Source organism: Paralichthys olivaceus, chromosome 23 (assembly GCF_024713975.1).
Source record: "Paralichthys olivaceus isolate ysfri-2021 chromosome 23, ASM2471397v2, whole genome shotgun sequence".
Classification (NCBI taxonomy): domain Eukaryota; kingdom Metazoa; phylum Chordata; class Actinopteri; order Pleuronectiformes; family Paralichthyidae; genus Paralichthys; species Paralichthys olivaceus.
In genome coordinates this window covers 16,564,593-16,581,911 of record NC_091115.1, presented here as the reverse complement: position 1 = coordinate 16,581,911, position 17,319 = coordinate 16,564,593, and the positions used below count along the sequence as shown (strand labels likewise).

General features: G+C 41.1%; 1 protein-coding gene across 21 annotated transcripts in view; it reads right to left on the bottom strand.

The window, feature by feature from the left end:
* LOC109637526 (pleckstrin homology domain-containing family A member 5-like) overlaps positions 1–17,319 on the bottom strand; it is a 180,372-nt gene that overhangs the window by 71,628 nt on the left and 91,425 nt on the right. The window contains exon 4 of one of the 21 annotated variants that reach the window (XM_069519725.1): positions 11,568–12,048. The exons of the other annotated variants lie outside the window; for them this stretch is intronic. Within the exon in view, the coding sequence (XP_069375826.1) occupies positions 11,949–12,048 (100 nt within the window). The 3' untranslated portion in view covers positions 11,568–11,948. Of the gene's footprint in view, positions 1–11,567; positions 12,049–17,319 lie in introns of those variants that run through there. 21 annotated transcript variants of the gene reach the window in all.

Sequence of the window (17,319 nt, the reverse complement as noted above, 5' to 3'; positions counted from 1 at the left end):
CTGGATGCTTTTCCTTTACACTGCACAATTTTTTTTTTGCCACTTGGCTATTTCCAGAGCAAGATGTCGCACATGTGACGCCTTTAAAATTCAAAGAATGTATCGCTCATTAAACATGTATCATGTTTGCTGGGAGCTGAAACCTTACAAACAGGCAAGAGAGGTCACCCACTGACTCCACAGGGAAGAGTAGTGGAGGCTGAACATTAGCATTCTCTTAAAGGTCCAGTGTGTAAGATTTAGGTGAAAGGGATCTATTGGCAGAAATTGAATGTAGAATAATTCTCATGATGTTATTATATGAATTGTAGTTTTCTTTACCCAGAAAAGGCCCTTTATATTTAAATACTTTATATTTGCATCGAGGGGACCCTCTCTACGGAGGCCGCCATGTTTTTTACATTAGTCCAGACTGGACAAACTAAACACCTTTTGAGTTTTTATGACAACTGAAGCTACCACAGGTTCTTTTTCATGTTTGGAAGGAGAGGGTGAGGTGAGTGTGGGTCAGCTGCAACATGCAATTTCAATACTAGATATTACAAAATTCTACCTTTAAATGAGTTCCGTAAGAATGTTGTTTAATACAGTTTCAAAGGCATTTCAAATCTGCTCAGCGTTGACTGTGATTAATGCAATCAGAGTGGTTATATCTCTCTTTGCTCTGAGCTGTTTTAATTAGGGCCCCTCTTAGTTAGATAACCAAAAGAACAAGACAGTGAACGGTTGATAGGTTGAAAATTCTCATCAATTCACCAACATAAGGGTAACAGCTATCTCCAAGGAAATTTAGTGTTCTGCAGTTTAAGAGCACTTGGGGGAGAAAGACGCATCACAAAATCAAGATGAAGAAAATATATTTTTCACACTTAGAGATGGAAGACGATCAATAAAAGACAGCAACAGCAGAAAGATTGGTTGTGAAGAAGGTGGAGCAGTAGGTTTATCTTATTGTCAGCTTGGTTCATGGACAAACCATTTTAGCAATTCGAGGTGGAGATGTTTTTTGAGTACAAAGACAAACTAGATTTTATCATGATCAAATGTGGTTTCACTTAGGGAAAGCAGTTCCCTGCAGAGACTTCCGTGCTGTTCACACGCATGGACTCAAAAGCCGGTGACAGTGATATGCTGCTACTGTCGACAAATATAATGCACTTTATTGCTTCCATCACAAATGCAGAACCTAAATGCTGTGCTGCTTTAAAATCATTGTTTCAGTAACAGAGGCAAGGTAGAAGGGAAACAACTGCAAATGAACATGTTCCTGCTGTGTAGTAAGCAATAGAAGCTATGTCAGAACAGAATCTATAGCTAAAGTGGAGCATGTCAACTACTTGCTAAATGAAACACATGCACAGAAATGGACTATCATTAGGATTAAAGTACCAGACTGTAAACAAATCTCACATTTTACAAACTTAAAAAAAAACACAACTTGACATTAAGTGTCAGTGTTACACAAGCTCTTTGTTATTCTTTTTTAGAAGGGTTACGGTTTTGCGATGTGAATAAAATAATACAACACTAAAATGCCTTTTAGTAGTGTGCACCATTATCCCAATTTGTTTTATGCAAAGCTTCTCCTCGATGCCTTTGAGTCTGACAAATAAGACTATCTTTGTCTTCCGCCTTTGAAGACTCTTCCTATGAAATAATTCTCTTCAGGCAAACTCCAACTTTTCAGTCGGTTCTTTGTTACTTTTGCTGTTTTTGAGAGATTTGGCTTCGGTTGAAGTAACTGTCAATGAGTTTAACTTCATGTTTTGACAAATCAATCCAATCTCACGGTCCAGGTCTTATCTTTTTCCAGAGCGTTCCACCCTGACTTTATGCTTAATGACTTGATGCCCATTAAGCTGGAGAACTTGCCAATATGCAAACCCTGCAACTGCCAGGATCCCCACACACGGCATCCCGGGACCTAGTCTGCCCCGCCTGTAAACTTCATCCCCCTCCCTCTGAAACAGCAGCCAGACAGAACAAACCAAACTTCTAACCGGATCACATCATCTTGTTAAATTACTATCTCCAGGGTCAAGAAGGTACTGCTAAGGTGCAGTGAACGTACTCATCCTCCAAACCAACATTAAAAATAAAACTCTAATAGCTAATGAGCCTGCTTGTTAATAGATCCACACAATTGGACAACAGCTTCTATGATCCTATCCTGCACCCACTGCATTTGAGTTAACCCTGACCATGGAAAAAGCAGCCTGAGCTTTTTCTGGAGCTTTCAACATAATTATCATATTCATCTTGTGAATGAGCTGCTCTCTTATTTTTTAAGAGAATAAAAATAATTTATTCTGATATTTTGTAAGAATTCCTGTGATGTCAAATGAAGGTTGCACTATACAGAAGAACGTTTGGATGTATTAAAAACTGATGCTACAGAATGCTCTCTGCAAAGTAAAATAAACGATTCTGCATTTGAAATGTGAACTGTGCCCATGAGAATGTTAAAGAGATAAAAAAAAAGCCTATGATGACCTAGCATAAAGTAGTAGTTCATCATTTCAATACGACAAAATGTAAAAACCTTTTTAGGGTTGCCTTGTTGTGCTGAGCTATATTTGCTGTTAAGAATATAACATTAAGTCAAGCTAGTAAAGCCAGTAAAATAAAATGTGAAAAAGATATTGCTGTGTCAGTGACTTTTTGTTGCAATGGACAAGGTCAAACTTAAAATGTCTTCTTAAGGTTGGAACTTGTTTTTCCTAACATCTCACTCTTTCTTTATTTCTTGCCGCAGTATCTTTGATGTTGGGATCTTTTCTCCGCACCTTATCCTTTACATCTCACATAAAGAATGCATTGAGAGTCTAGAATAGTCTCTGAGGTACCATGGGATATGAAAAAGAAACTGTGTGTTCTGCAAGATTTTGGCTTTTCTCAGTGCAAGCAACCCTGGTTAGAGAAATGCATCACCGATCACTGGAGGAGAGAGAGAAAAGCAACAGTTAAACACACAACGTGTTTGTGTGTTGGGGAGTTGGACAGACTACCCTGTTCAGTGACCAAAATAGTCTGATATTCTAGTAGTCTGAAGTAATGTCGCGTTTCCCTGCTTCCATTTCTTCAAGACTGGTAAAAGATGAGTGGCTGAGAAGCTGCTCCATCGATAAAAGTTGCACTCAGGGGCTCAGAGGTTGGTGTAATGTAATGAGTTTGGCCTTTCAAAGGGCACCTTGCACTCAGGCGACGGTGCGACAGTGAATTGAGCACATATGGTGCATTAAGGAAAAAGGCCTGAGCCACAGTAGAGCAGTGGGAGGAAATGGTAGGTAGAGGGGACATCGAGAGCGAAAACACATTAGCCGCGATGTTGCTGTTCAAATGTCGTTACATGAAGAGCAAAGAGGATATGTGTGTTTCGAGGGCAAACGTGCCACAAGAAAACAAAACTCAAATACACAACAAGACAAACACACAGCGTGAAGCAGCCTTGAGTAGTAGTAGCACTTATTTTTTTACGCTCCAATTTTTCTAAGGGAGAGCTTGTCTTTAAAAGCCAGCAGCTGGTGCAGTTCAACGGGGGATTGTTGACCTGAATTAGCTCCTCTTGAAATCCTAATACAGATTTGAAATAAGGAGGGAAATACTGCACGGCCTAATGTCTCATCAAATGAATTATTGATTCAAATTTAGTCAAAAATTCAGAGGAGATTTGAAAAAGCTTGAAAAAGAGGCGCAATTATTTTCAAAGGAAAATCAGACACGCGGAACACAGAGTCCCGCAAATGTCACATTCATCTAAAGCAGCAAGAAATAATTATTTTCCATTGCTTATAATCTTTCTTTCATCAATAGTTCATAAAATATGTCAATCACAACCAACCAAGTCAAACCCAAAAGCTTCAGTTCATCGTGAAAGGCAGCACATTAGAAAAACTTGAAGCAGAGAATATTTGGTATTATTTGATTATGAATAATTGAATTGGTTTGATAATCTACAAAACAATTCATAATTATGGAATACAGCATTATCAAAAGAGCAATTTAGAAACTGAATACTGTCACTGATCCCAAATTAAAGAAGATTAAAGCAGATTTTAAAAAAAGTCACGTTGGTGGGACAGCACAATATTTCAAAAGCACTATATGTCATATTCTGGCACTGGGTGTTTCTCAATCAAAGTAATGACTAAAGATTGAGTTTGGTGAAGCAGCGTGGGATCGTGGGAGTTGTTGTCATCAGCAGTCAGCCTCCCCTTGTTAGGATTCCTTCAGCGTTAATGGTTCAGAGGGTTCTTAGCGAGAGCTTTCATATCCTCTATCCTCTCATATAGAAACTAACCTGCTGATTAAATCAAGTAAATAAGTATAAAGCAGCTTCACGTTAAAAATCAGTGTTTCCAACATTTCTTGTGCTATGTATTTTCACGTCAGTGCTTTGTTGGACACTGAAATACAATACACCTCTTTATTTTGTGTTTAAACATGAAAACCTTTCATTAAGTTTGGCAAAGATATTATTTCCATTGGCTTCTGCCAGTAAGAATCAGACTTGACAGACCACAATACACAAAGCAAAGGTTCGGGTTGACTTTGCAAGACTACTTATGTGCATCCATGTCTTTTTCCTAGTATTTCTAGTGTTTAGCTGCTTTATATTCTTAAACAAGAGCTCAATGTTACACATCAAAATGTGTTTGAGGGTGTTGGAGGGTTCAAAAAAAGATGTGTGAAACCTTTTGCGTCTCCAGAGTGATTTCATTTGGGTCACCATCATTCGGGGGGGGGGGGGGTGAAGAATAAAAGTTTGAAAATGAAAAACATCCGGAGGTTTGGAGTTACACAGGGTTCACCAAACCTCCGGAGGCCACTCCTCGTCTCTGCATGCATTGTGGCCCGGGAGAAGCACCAGGTTTTGACAAGGAATGTAGTAGGAAGAGGAATGTGTGGAATTAAAAAGATGTTATCTCTAATGCATTGATTTTGTCTGCTGCGAGTACGACAATGTCATAGAGTGCAATAAAAAAAAAAAAGGAGTCTGTGTGATTAAATACAGCAATACATAGAGGTTCGACACAAATTCAAATGTGTGCCTCGCTTGAAAAGAGAGTGAACGTACAGAAAGAAAAAAGGGAGAGAGGTCTGGGGGAAAGAACGTTTTGCAGCCAGAGGGTAAACGCGTATGTTACCATGTCGTGCAGCTAGTAAACCGGGGCTAATGACACAGTGAAAAGTTCAGTGGTGAGGTTTGTGCAAGTAAAGCGAGGAGGTACACCTTCAATCCTAAAGCTCCTCAAAGGTCACACACATTAACTGCTGGGAGTAGCTCAGTATATACAGTATGTGCTGCAAATGTCCTCTCTGGTCTAATCTCTGACACACCTACTCGTGTGTGTGTGTGTGTGGGTGTGTGTGGCAGCGAGCCACTTTGCTCTGCTCTTCACACACATTAAGTGTATTTCAGGGCTGTCATGCTTGATTCACCTGACACAGACAACAGGTGAATTGTCCTCTATGCTCACTGGAGTGTGAGAGTGCGGGAGAGAGAGAGAGCGAGGCAGCTGAAGTCACCTGTGTGCAAAATGGTTTGAACCAGAATTTTTAACAAGGAGCACTCCACTTTCATTCATTCACTTACTTCCTCCACTGGGTTTTACAAGGTCTGCACTGTGATTACTGAGGGGCTGGATTCACTTTAGGTCAGTGATGGGCGTTTAATGGATGTTTCATTAGCTGTTTGTTGAGGGTGCAGTCAGTTAGGTGAAGTAACTACCCTTTTATAGAACCGAAGCCTCAGAAGCCTGTCAAAAGATGGAGAGGGTCACACATGATGTAACGTTAAAACGCGGGCTGTCTCCAAAACAAATAATCTGTGTCCACACCTGAAAACGCATATCTTCGTGTACACTAGGCATATACAGTGAATTCATTTTTCCCAAAGATGGTGGCTGTCATTTTAGGTCGGCCTTATCACACTGATGTATGTTCAAATGTGACAAAAACGGAGTTTGATGGTATGATTCACAGCTGAGACTCACGGTGGGCCAGGCGAGTGTATCTGCAGGACCTTAATACCGTGGCTCCACTACTGTGGATAATCATGCTCCAGCAGCATATCCAAGACATTTTAGCTTTATTTCGTTAGAGTGGCAGGACGTGAAGACATGGTGTCCGTCCTTATACACAGTCATTGATCATCTTTAAATATTCACTGGTTGAAACACCCATCCATATATCATCTTGACTGCTTATCCTCTGAGGGCGGTGGGGGGAGCTGGAACCAATCCCAGCTGACATTGCGAGAGAGGTGTGTGACCCTCTGGACATACAGAGACAAGCAACCATTTACACTCCGTGGTAGATGTAGAGTCTCCAGTCAACCTAACCACGATCTGTATACGTCTTTGGACCGGGGAAGGAAGCGTAGCGCCCGGGGACAATCCGCACAGATGAGGGGAGAACGTGCAAATTGGTTGAAAGCTTATACTGACAGAGTGGTGCTGCCCATCACTGTCATGAGCTCAGCTATTCGAAGGTCAACTGATTCGTCTATTGAATTAATTAGAAAGAATTTGATTTGGCACACACGTCTGTTCAGCTGAAGTTACCGTGTCATTTCCTCAGTGCTAAACTTTCATTGGTTTTCTCTGAGCAATTCAATTCAATGAATTCATAATTCATAATATACATTATCTCAAGGCACTTTACTGAGCAGCTGTATGGCTGCAGCCAACGAGAGCAAAGGGTAAAGGCTGTTATCTAGTTTATGAGGATGAGGGAAGTTAATATTGGTTTTGCATCTGAGAGAGGAATAAATTGGCACGATGCAGTTTAGTGAAGGGAAATATAGCTCAGGGCTAATGTGCTGTGTTTATGTGCTGATAGCCGATGCTATCAACAGAGGCTACAAGACAAAATGTTACTTATTGTCAAGGCGCGATGATTCCAATTCATATCTCACCACACTTATACTAAAACTTCAGTCTTACAGTGTTAATACCAGGACATTTGGCTTGACGGCATGTGGACCAACTGGCACAGAAATGAAAGTCTCCTGCAGTAGCTGCCTCTGTCTTTCACTTCCATTTAAAACCACTGTGCACCAGACCAGGTCAACTGCTCTGTTTCAGTATAGCTGTCCCTTGGGAAAACACAGAACTTCGGAACGCTGCCTTCCACTACGTTACGCTGTCCAAAAGGACTGACAGATGATTTTAGAACCTGAACGTCTCAACCGCTCAAACTCTGAATCTGTAAGTGCATGTCTTTGATTCTCTGATGAGACCTTAGTGTATGGGAAAGATAATCTACCTGATTTAAAAAAGGTTATAACATATTTAATAGATTTTGAATTCAAAATGTATTGTAAGACCTTCACTACCTCAGTTTTGGAACTCAATGAGAATGTTTGTCATAATGAAATGACAAAACAGATACATATTCAGCATTAAAGCAATTTTCTTCAGAGGGAGGTTGTTTCTTCGCTCTTGCACTATGAATAAGAGACTCAAATTATCTTAGTACACTAGCTTAAGCCATAAAGAGAAATAAACTAAGATGCCAGACACTGCCGTGGATCAGGAACATCCTATTATGGTCCTCTGCTTCGAGTCCGTAACACTTCAAACTGTCCCACCAACATTATATTTCCTTAACTGCAGCAGTGGTCAGCATGGCTGAGCAGCAAGATGCTCAAACCCAAACACAGACAAGCATAATTAACTCCGAATTGCTTTCAACTGTGGATTTCTTTTTTCTCAGGCCCAACGCATGCACACAGAAACTAGATTCTGGGAACACTATTAGTTTGGCTGGCCTGTGACCCAAAGGTCGGCAGTTTGAACCCAGTCTTCCGGCATGCTGAAGTGTCCTTGGGCAAGATACTGAATCCCAAAATGTCCCTTCTCATAGAAAAAGCACATAGATGCACAATAGAAATGTGTGTGTGAGTGGGTGAATGGTAAAAACTGAACCATAAAGCGCTGTGAGTTTTTTGTGTTGTGTTAAAGTGGATGCAGTGATTAACTATTTCATTTAAATTAAACTGGGGGATTAAATTTTTTAAAAAAAAGTTTCCATAATGCCATTTCATAATGTCTGATAAGACTCTGCCTGGCAAACACTCAAATATTTTAAAGTACATGTCCTCAGTTTCTAACACAGACTTAGAAACGTGTTCCCAAGCCCCCAGCTGAGATAACCCTGGTGATATCGCCCATGACATCACCCAGCTCCATACGTCCTGCAGAGCAAAAGGAGACTTTGCACAACTGCTTCCACTGCACGATTCACACGACCCTTGTTATGGCCCTCCCAGGTGCTAATCCATAATCTGTACACTGACAGAGAAAACTGAGTTAATGGAGGCCCAGCAGCTCATCTTTCCCCTGGGGCTCCCCAGCAGATTGATCCGACCCTATCACGGAGCCCTTACACCACGTCCTACGGTGTGTGTCGCTAATAGATGATGGTTCATTAGCAGCCAATAAGTTTGCTGTAATACGCACATGTCCACATCTGATATCAAAAAACAACAATAACCTCTGACACTTCCTTTGTGTTGCTTGGCAACAAAGGCAGAGTGGGCCTGTGTGTACAAAAGGATTCGTGGCTCCCTTCGGATGCTTCTCTCGGAGCTGGGCTAAGGGCAGCAATTTGACAGCTCCACAGGGGAGGAGAGGATAGGAGAGGAACACGGCTGGGGATGTAATTGCTGCAAAGTCAGTGTGAAAGTAAATCTGTTCTTCAGCCTCCATTATGCTTATGATGCTGCCGGCAGAGCTCGCTAGTAGAAACATGTCACTCATTCATGTGTATCTGTGAACAGATGTCATGTGTGACCTAGTTATTGAAGCGGCTTTCTGTTTATGTGAAGTGAATCCAGGTGAATGTAAAATACATTTTCTGTCACAAACTAGCTTTGCTGCGTGCAGCAGCCACAATGCACCTTAAGGCACCAGGAGCCCTCCACCGTGAAATGCATTCCCTACCATGGAGCAAAACAGTGAATTTAGCATAAACAAAACAAAATTACAATATCATTACCGTGTCCATTTAAAACATTTCTGAACAAGTCGAACAGTTTCTTGACTTGTGGAGAGCGTTTTGTGACAAAGAAGCAATTTCCTGCACGGAATGGGACAGTTCACGCAGTGAAATTGATGTAATGGGACAAACAAATGCACCGCCTTCAGGCCTGATTAGCATTTTGTGCAAAAGTTTATTTAATGACAATTAATTCATGCATGAAATGTCATGCTAGGAAAAGGACTAAATACGTTTTTTTTGGCACAAGATGTCGGATGAGGAGACTTCAGTGACTGCAGTATGGAGGACTTAGAATATGATTGTTATAGACACTTCAGGATGGGTCAAAAAGATAGAAATGACACAAGCACAGTGTTTCTTTTGACACTGCTCTTTCTTTCAAGTGTCCCCTGATGATGGGAACTAGAGTAATCTAGTAAACCAAGGACGCATCAAAAACAAAAAAACAGAAGCTTTAAAAAAACAAATGTAAATTTTCTGTGTTGAGAGCAAAAGAGAGGTCAGTGTTTCATGACTGAGCTGTTGTAAATCCAGCTGTAGGAATGGACTGTAAATACAACTGGTGAATATTGAGAAAGCGTGGAGTTTGCATTATGTGCAGCACTGGGGAACCATATACAATTGTTTAGTTCACCCAGCTGCAAGGGTTAGCAACCTATGGTGTCATTCTGATGTCAATCTGAAGTGTGGTGGGAAGACCACGTCCATACTGCTACTCAGGAATATTAGTCAGGTTGTTAATGCTACTTTTTGTCTCTCCCTCCTTCTCTCTGTGATTTGCCTTCTCTCAAATTCCCTCTCTTTGCAGAACACAGAGCCCCAGTTGCAATTTTACCATTTTAACTGTGTTTTGTATTCAAAGAAAACACTTTTCTCATTTTGCTCAGGAAAATGAGCTTCTCTTCCTTCGCCCCCCCCCCCTCCCCTCGTCCTGTTTTCTCTTCCTCTCTCAGCCTGTGTGTATGTGAGGCCTCACACTTTCATCCTCTGCGCTCTAGTAGCATCCTGGGAGGTTTGCATCGGAGCTGGAGCGGCAGTATTTTTAAACCTGCCTGCAACCCAGAGAGGGAAGATCTGAGCCACGCATTCATCTGCACATGACTCGCGTTGAGTCCACCGAGGAATCCCAAACGCCTCCCACCTCAACAAGTTGCAAATTAAGACTTTGTTGGTGTGCGGCTTCTGAAAAGATGTTTTAAATGCCTGACGTGGCAATCAACTGCAGTCATTAGTCTAACGTTTAAAGCAGAGTGAGGATGATAGGATCAGCAATTTACCACATTACACACAAACATTCCTCAAAGACACAAATCATTTAATCAATCAATCAAATTGTATTTGTAAAGCCCATATTCACAAATCACAATTTGTCTCATAGGGCTTCAGATAAAAAACGTGAATGCCTTTGAGGCCTTTAATCACCAGGACACTTTTTATTTTACAATTTTGTGAAAATGCTATTTTGACCATCCATTCATCACTTTTAACATTTGACCATTTCTTGTATCTAACAGTAAAACTAGCCGTGGAAGTCTATATGGGCATTGAACAGCATAATCCAGGTTTACTATGTATAGTAAATATTGCATATGTTGAATAATGGACTACAGAAACATGGTTCTTTTGTAATATTAACCCCTTAAAAAGCTTTACAAGTCACATTCAGCCGTTCACACACATTCACACATTCTTCACACTCCGAGAAGACAGGTGTCAGGGCCAATTTGTACGATGTAGAACTTGCCAGAGGACACTTCAGCCTGCGGACTGGAGAAGCCTGTGAATGAACCAATGAGCCTCTGGATAGTGGACGCACCACATACTAGCCTCCAGTGAATGCTAGGATCAACACAAAGCCAACCTTGGTTTCAGTGCTGTGTTCTATTCTCTCTCAGCTGCTGACAGATCACAAGTCAATTCTAAATATGTTGATTTTCCTGCATTTTACAAGCCGAGACGATCATGTCTACATCTGAACAGGTTAATATCCAATGGCTCAGGCTGTTAGGAGTGTTGATTTTTACTGTGAAGACGATTTAAAGCATCCACTCAGTTTTTCCGTCTCCGCTCATTCACTTGCTTTATTCTGTCACTCCTTGATGTGTCAGAGATCATAGCATTTTAATATTTCTGGAGTGGTGTAAAAATAATAGCACTTATGCATAAGCAAGAGTTATTTCAAGCTTTTTGATCTGCGGGATAACAAGCTCTCGAGGCAGACAAACTGAAACCATGTTCGGCCTCATTTCCAAGTCAAAAGAAAGCAGCAGGTGTTTAAAGGAGCAGAAAACTTGTTTCTCCTTTCCAAACAAAATTTTCAAAGTTTTATGGCGTTGATCCAATACTGTGTCCTAACATTTAAATGTTGCTTAAACAGCCTGTATTGGACACATGGACCAAAGCTGTTGACTAGTTCGTCTCACACCCCTTGTTTTTTATGAGCTTCTTGATCCAAATACTGAAGGTCATGGTTTGTAAATTGCTAATGATAGGTAGGTAAGAGACGCCACCTCTGATAGTGACGTGACATGGCCCACAAAAGAAGGGGACAATATTATATCTTATATATAAAAGGAACATGATTGGATTAATATTTATTTGCACAGATGGTGCTAAACACATTTTAAGCATCTTTTTTAGCCATGAATATAAGTGAAGTTGTCACTGTTGCGTCTCTCAGATTTCCAGTTTGTAAAACTTTGGCATTTTGGAGACCTGTAGAAGAAATCTAAGATTTCATACAGCAGCATCCGGCTCATGTGGCATCCTGCACAATAATGCTTGCACTGATGACTGAGCTTGTGTGCTGCTTGAATAATAAGTAGAGCACTCTAACTGCTATTTGTTGAGCATTTCCTCCGGCCTCCCAGGGGACTACTGAGAAATGATTTCTGCGTGAGTGAAGAGCTCAGTGTTGATGCACTGTTTTTCGCCACAGCATATCAGCCGGCGCCGTCACATGATGCACTCAGCAAACTGCCCTTTGGACGTGGACACGCGCGCACAAGGACAGAGAGGGACACGGCCCGTCTTCCTGTGGCACTGAAAAGTAAATGACACGTGATTAGATGTGGCAGAACGGAGGGACAGCCTGTGTCCCGCCTCCCCCTGCCTGACATATCATCTCAGTGCTTCACTTACCTCTGAAACACACACACACACAGGCGTGCATGACACAAATCAACCACACATACGGTCACGAGCTCAAAGAAACACACACACACACAAATGTCAGGCGAAATGACAAACCCTGTCTATCATCCTTTTGCCTTTTACAGCTGGTCTCTTACATCCGTCAGTGAGATAATGACGGTTGATTTCAGCTCAGTGGATAACTTTCACTTCATATATATACACACACACACACACTTTATGTTTATAGGTTTATATAATGTTTCATGATGTTTTATTAAGCTATGGAAATCCCCTTTGAGATATATACCTTGCTTCAAACCCATTACAGTGAACAATGTAGTGCTAATTTGTTTCAAAGCAGGTAACTGTTTCAAGAAGATCCGACGCTGACCTGAAAATACCTCCTTGGTGGTGCGTTCACTTTGTTCTGACATGGGGTTTGAGGTTTGGCCACGACATTCACATTTACATGTTACATTAATGAGGTAGACTAAGTACAACATAACTAGGTACAGGTCAATGGAAGATATAGTGATTTATAGACATAATAATCCACCTATTCCATAAACATCTGTCTGGGTTCTGCCTGTATGTAGAAGGCATATCTTGGCATTTGTATTGTTATTTTTTTTTAAAAGTGCAGTGCTGAGTTTGATGTGATTTGGACACTTTCAATATTAATAGACATTCTAAAAAACAGGCAATCAGCACTGTGTAACAAATTGTCTGTAATTATATAGTGTTTCTAGTCTTGATGAACACTCAAAGTGCTTCACTGAACAGTTTAACATTCACCCATTCAGTGCATCAATTCGGGGTTCAGTATCTTGCCTGACAACACTTCAGCATTTAGAATGAGGACGACTGGGATTGAACCAACAACCAACTGGTTGGACAACAACTGCTCTAACCCCTGGGTCACAGCCACGCAGGCACACTGACCTGCAACGGGTACTGTGGTGTTGATCTCGGTCATGGCAATCAAAAGTCATAGAATCACTTCCTGTTAGGGAAATTATCTTCAAACTAAAATGAGCTAATGATTAACTAATGAGATGAATTACAAAACTTTTATTTAAAAAAGTTGTGAAAATGGATATTGTGTTGTTTGTAACTCGTGTATCCAGGTGTTAAAGAGTACTATATGTGTGAAAAACATGTTTGAATCAGACTTTTTGTGTCTCAATTTGTATTTTCAACAAACCACAACTTCTCAAGGCAGAGACCAGAGAGAGTCGCTCTCCGCGGGTGAAGTGCGATAAATGTCCTCTAGTCACTTTAGTTTGAATAGTGGAAAAATAATCTGGGGGTGAGAAGTTAGATGGAAGAGAGATCTGCGACCTCTGTCACCTGCTCCACGCTCCAGGCTGCATTAGCCACTACGTGTTTTGACAAGGATGATCATGTGAAACGAAAAATGTCTTTCCTCTGGTTATGCTGCATTACTTTTTTACCGTTTCTTAAAGCCGTCCATGTCCAGCTTGACTATGCTTGAGGAGAACAATGTTAAATCAGATGAGTTCTCCTTGTTCTTGACTGTGCCAACCGCCTGCATCCATGAGGATGACTGAAAGAAACAGAGCAGCAAATGCATCACATTAGCCTGATGGGCTAAGTCACAATGGGTGAAATAAAGGTGAAACACTTTGGGTGTGGGTCTCAGATGTGGCTGCATCAGTTGAGTTCACTCAGGTCAAATCCAAGAACTCAAATACGGCTTGAGCTCATCCTAAATTGAAGAACCTGTACCACTTTACACATAGTACATTTATTTTTTAGTTTAATATAATATAATATAAACATGTGCCATTCTATGTTTTCATATTGTTAAAGAATCCCACTAAACCAGCAGCAGTCCAGCTTGTCTTACTCGTATTTCCTGCCCTGTCTGTGACTCAAATCCATTCATTCCTACTAAACACATGTGGTAGCCTATCAGTCCTAAATATTTGGCCATCAGGTACTTCTTGCAGCCATATTTTAAATAGTTTTTGCAAAAATCTATTCTATAAATCTATGGATCAGATGAATAATATACAGGCAAAGTAAGCCAGATTGATAATTGGTTTATATATATGAATGTGTCATGAGACAGAGAGCTACCCTTCAATGTAACAGGGCTTTGTAGTGTCACTTGAATATCACTTCACATTCCATTATCCCCGGGTCAAGAACCTGTGAGCAGCTCGCACTGACCCCATGCTGATTTAAATATACTTGCAGTGGCACCTCGTAAACATCTCACTAGAATGCATCTCAGATTTCCCGATGAAGCGATTTGCACTGCATCTGATTTATAGAGTCTAAAAGGCCCCCAAAATGCATTTACATATTTTCTGTATCCGAGTTATATCTGATCTGCTCAAGATGCATGAAGATGCTGCGTCTAAATGGAGTGACAGTGACGTGATGATAATCAGAGGCATTCTAGTTGAATCTATTCAAAGTGGAAACAGGGAATACACAGGGTTTCAAGAATGTTTGATATACAGACTTGATCACTGGTAATTCATGTGAATGCTCTTCCTGGCGAGGTGGAATCATCTGAATGTGAAGATAATGAAGCGAGCTGAGCCATGCGAGACAGAAAACTGAACGTGGAGATTGTCAGGTCAGTGGAGAAGGGTACACGATGCAAGCGTGGAGATTCCACCGCAGTGATTCGGCGCTGTGAGCAGAATTCACCAGCAGCGGCTCAGCTCACGGATGACCGAGCTTTCAGCATCCATATTCTAGCCTCCCAGCTCAGTGGTGGTGGCCGAGGGGGTTGGGGGCATTCAGATAGCACAGTGGATTAGAGCATGTCCCACCTACTCATCTAGAGTTGTTCCTTACATCTCTCTCTGTCTCTGGTCTCTCTGTGTGTTCACTCATCAACTGCCACCGTGAAAATAATGTGACGTAACCAAATCCCTTTACATCTCTGAGTGTCCCCGCTCTTCCACCTCCCCGCCTCAGTCTGCTCCACCTCCCCATCTTCTCTCCGTCAACTTTTGGACTAACTGTTTGCTCAAAATCTATCAGGTGTCTCCTGTCAGCTGGTATCTGTCTGCCGCTTATGATTCATGCTATGAAGCCGGATGAGCCGACAGACCTGCAGAGATCCACGCTGCAGCCGTCCCCCCGTGAATATCAGCCTGCACTGCATCACATATAGCAGTCAGAAAGATCCAGGTGGAGGAGTTTAAGTCAGCAGTGGAATATAAACACATTCCAGGTGAAGCAGCGTTTAGTTTTTCAAGTTGAAATCTCTTATCTTTTTAATCTGTAACTAAATATCTGACTGTTTTTACTGTTGTTCCTGTTTTATTGCTGTTTAAATGTAGTTTTAATGTCTTATTTTTAATGTGTTAATTAATCTAAGACCCTATTACACAATTTTATTTGAGGGTTACCTTGTTTTTACAGTCTTTTAAATGCAATTTAATCTGCTGTCAGTGTCAATTTTTATTGACTGTCTCTTTAAAGCAGCGTTGGGTTCTTCAATCTACCAGGTTCATGTAGGAGAAGTTTTTAGACTAATGTCTAAGGCTGTAAAACTTAAGACAGCGGTTATTATTCAACTGCTTTTTGTATCGAAATCAAATTTAGGTAGGTGCAACAAGTGAAACACATAAACATTTCCAATTGTTTCCACTCTTGCACTGGACATTAATGTTTAGCCAGTTTTTATTGTAACCAAGATTCACTAAAAGACTATCAAGATGTGGTGAGTGAACAGGTCAAATACAGAACTTTTACTGAGGGAACTGGGTTTGACCTCGGCTTAGTTAGGAAACTACTTCCTATTCTGAATTCTTATCATTTTTTACAGTTCGCTTATAGGTTAGGTTAAAGCAACACAACTTATCATTTACATTAGGTTTAAGCCTGGTTATGTTCCAGAACAATATTTATCATGTGATGAGCGCAAAAAATAGAAAGCAATTTCACTAATACTAATATGGTTGAATTAGGTTAAATCAACATGTTCTTGACCTGAATACAACTGCAGCAATAGCTCAGTGCCATCTGAGCCACTTTTAGGATCTGCCCCATTAGGGCCTTCAGAATGACTTGGACCTTTGGAACTCATTTGGTTTGAACCTAAAAAAATGTATTTCCATATAACCTTTGCTGCTCTTTCCTGCTTTGATTTGAAGCTACTGACACACTTGAGCGCACCTTGTGTAACTTCCCTTCATGTGTTTAATTATCGCTTCCTCCTCGTGTATATAGACTCTGTGCTCACATTCAGCCTTGTCAGTTTGGATGCTAGGTTCCCGTTGCCTGGTGTTTCCTCAAGCGTCCCTTTAGTTGTTTTAATTTTCTCTCTACACTCACTTGCTGAGTCAAACATCTGCTCCTTGGGTCCTGCAAACTTCACGTCAGTTGAATTGAGGTTTGGCCAGAGGAGAAGTAATGCAATTACTTTACATTATATTGTATTTATCTATTATAACACAAGCAGATTATTTTTTTTCTTGCATTAGCAACAGCATGGCAGTCCAATAATCTGTGTAACTGGACAGAAATGATCAATTACAGTATTTGCTGTGTCCTGTACACGCTACAGCAATCCAAATGTTCACATTTCTATGCTCTGACTTCAAGGTTGGTTTGGTTTTGACTCAATAATTCAGTCGATGCATGCGATGGGGATGCAACACCGTGCTATGCGGACTGCAGCTGAGATAATCACACAGATTATGTCAAAAATGCGGAAATATAGATGGGTCGCTGCAGCCCTCTGAGTGCAGCTCTGAGAGTGTCAGCTCGATGGATGACATCATTATCTAAGTGAGATGAAATGCACACTGGCAGTGGGTCACTTCGGATCCATCTCTGGTGCAGCTGCTGTTTGTTTTCCCACTGACCGTTCGCTGCTCCTCTGCGGCTTTGTTTTGCATTTCAACACCACTGACCCTCCTGCTACCATCACCACCATCGTCTGTGCTGAACAAGTATTACTGCTGCAACTGCATGTCCTCAAGTAATACAGCAAAGCCCTCTGGGTAACTGTATTAGGACTGATAAAGCTGTCAGTGGCAACTCATTGTGCCATATTCTTTCTAAGAGCGATCATAGAGGGATTGAAGAAAATAAAACAACCCCACAAAGTTTTCCCCTCTTGGTGATAAGTGTATACAGACTGTATCTCTGAGGTTTGCACTATATTGAGTTTTCAGGGTCTTAACA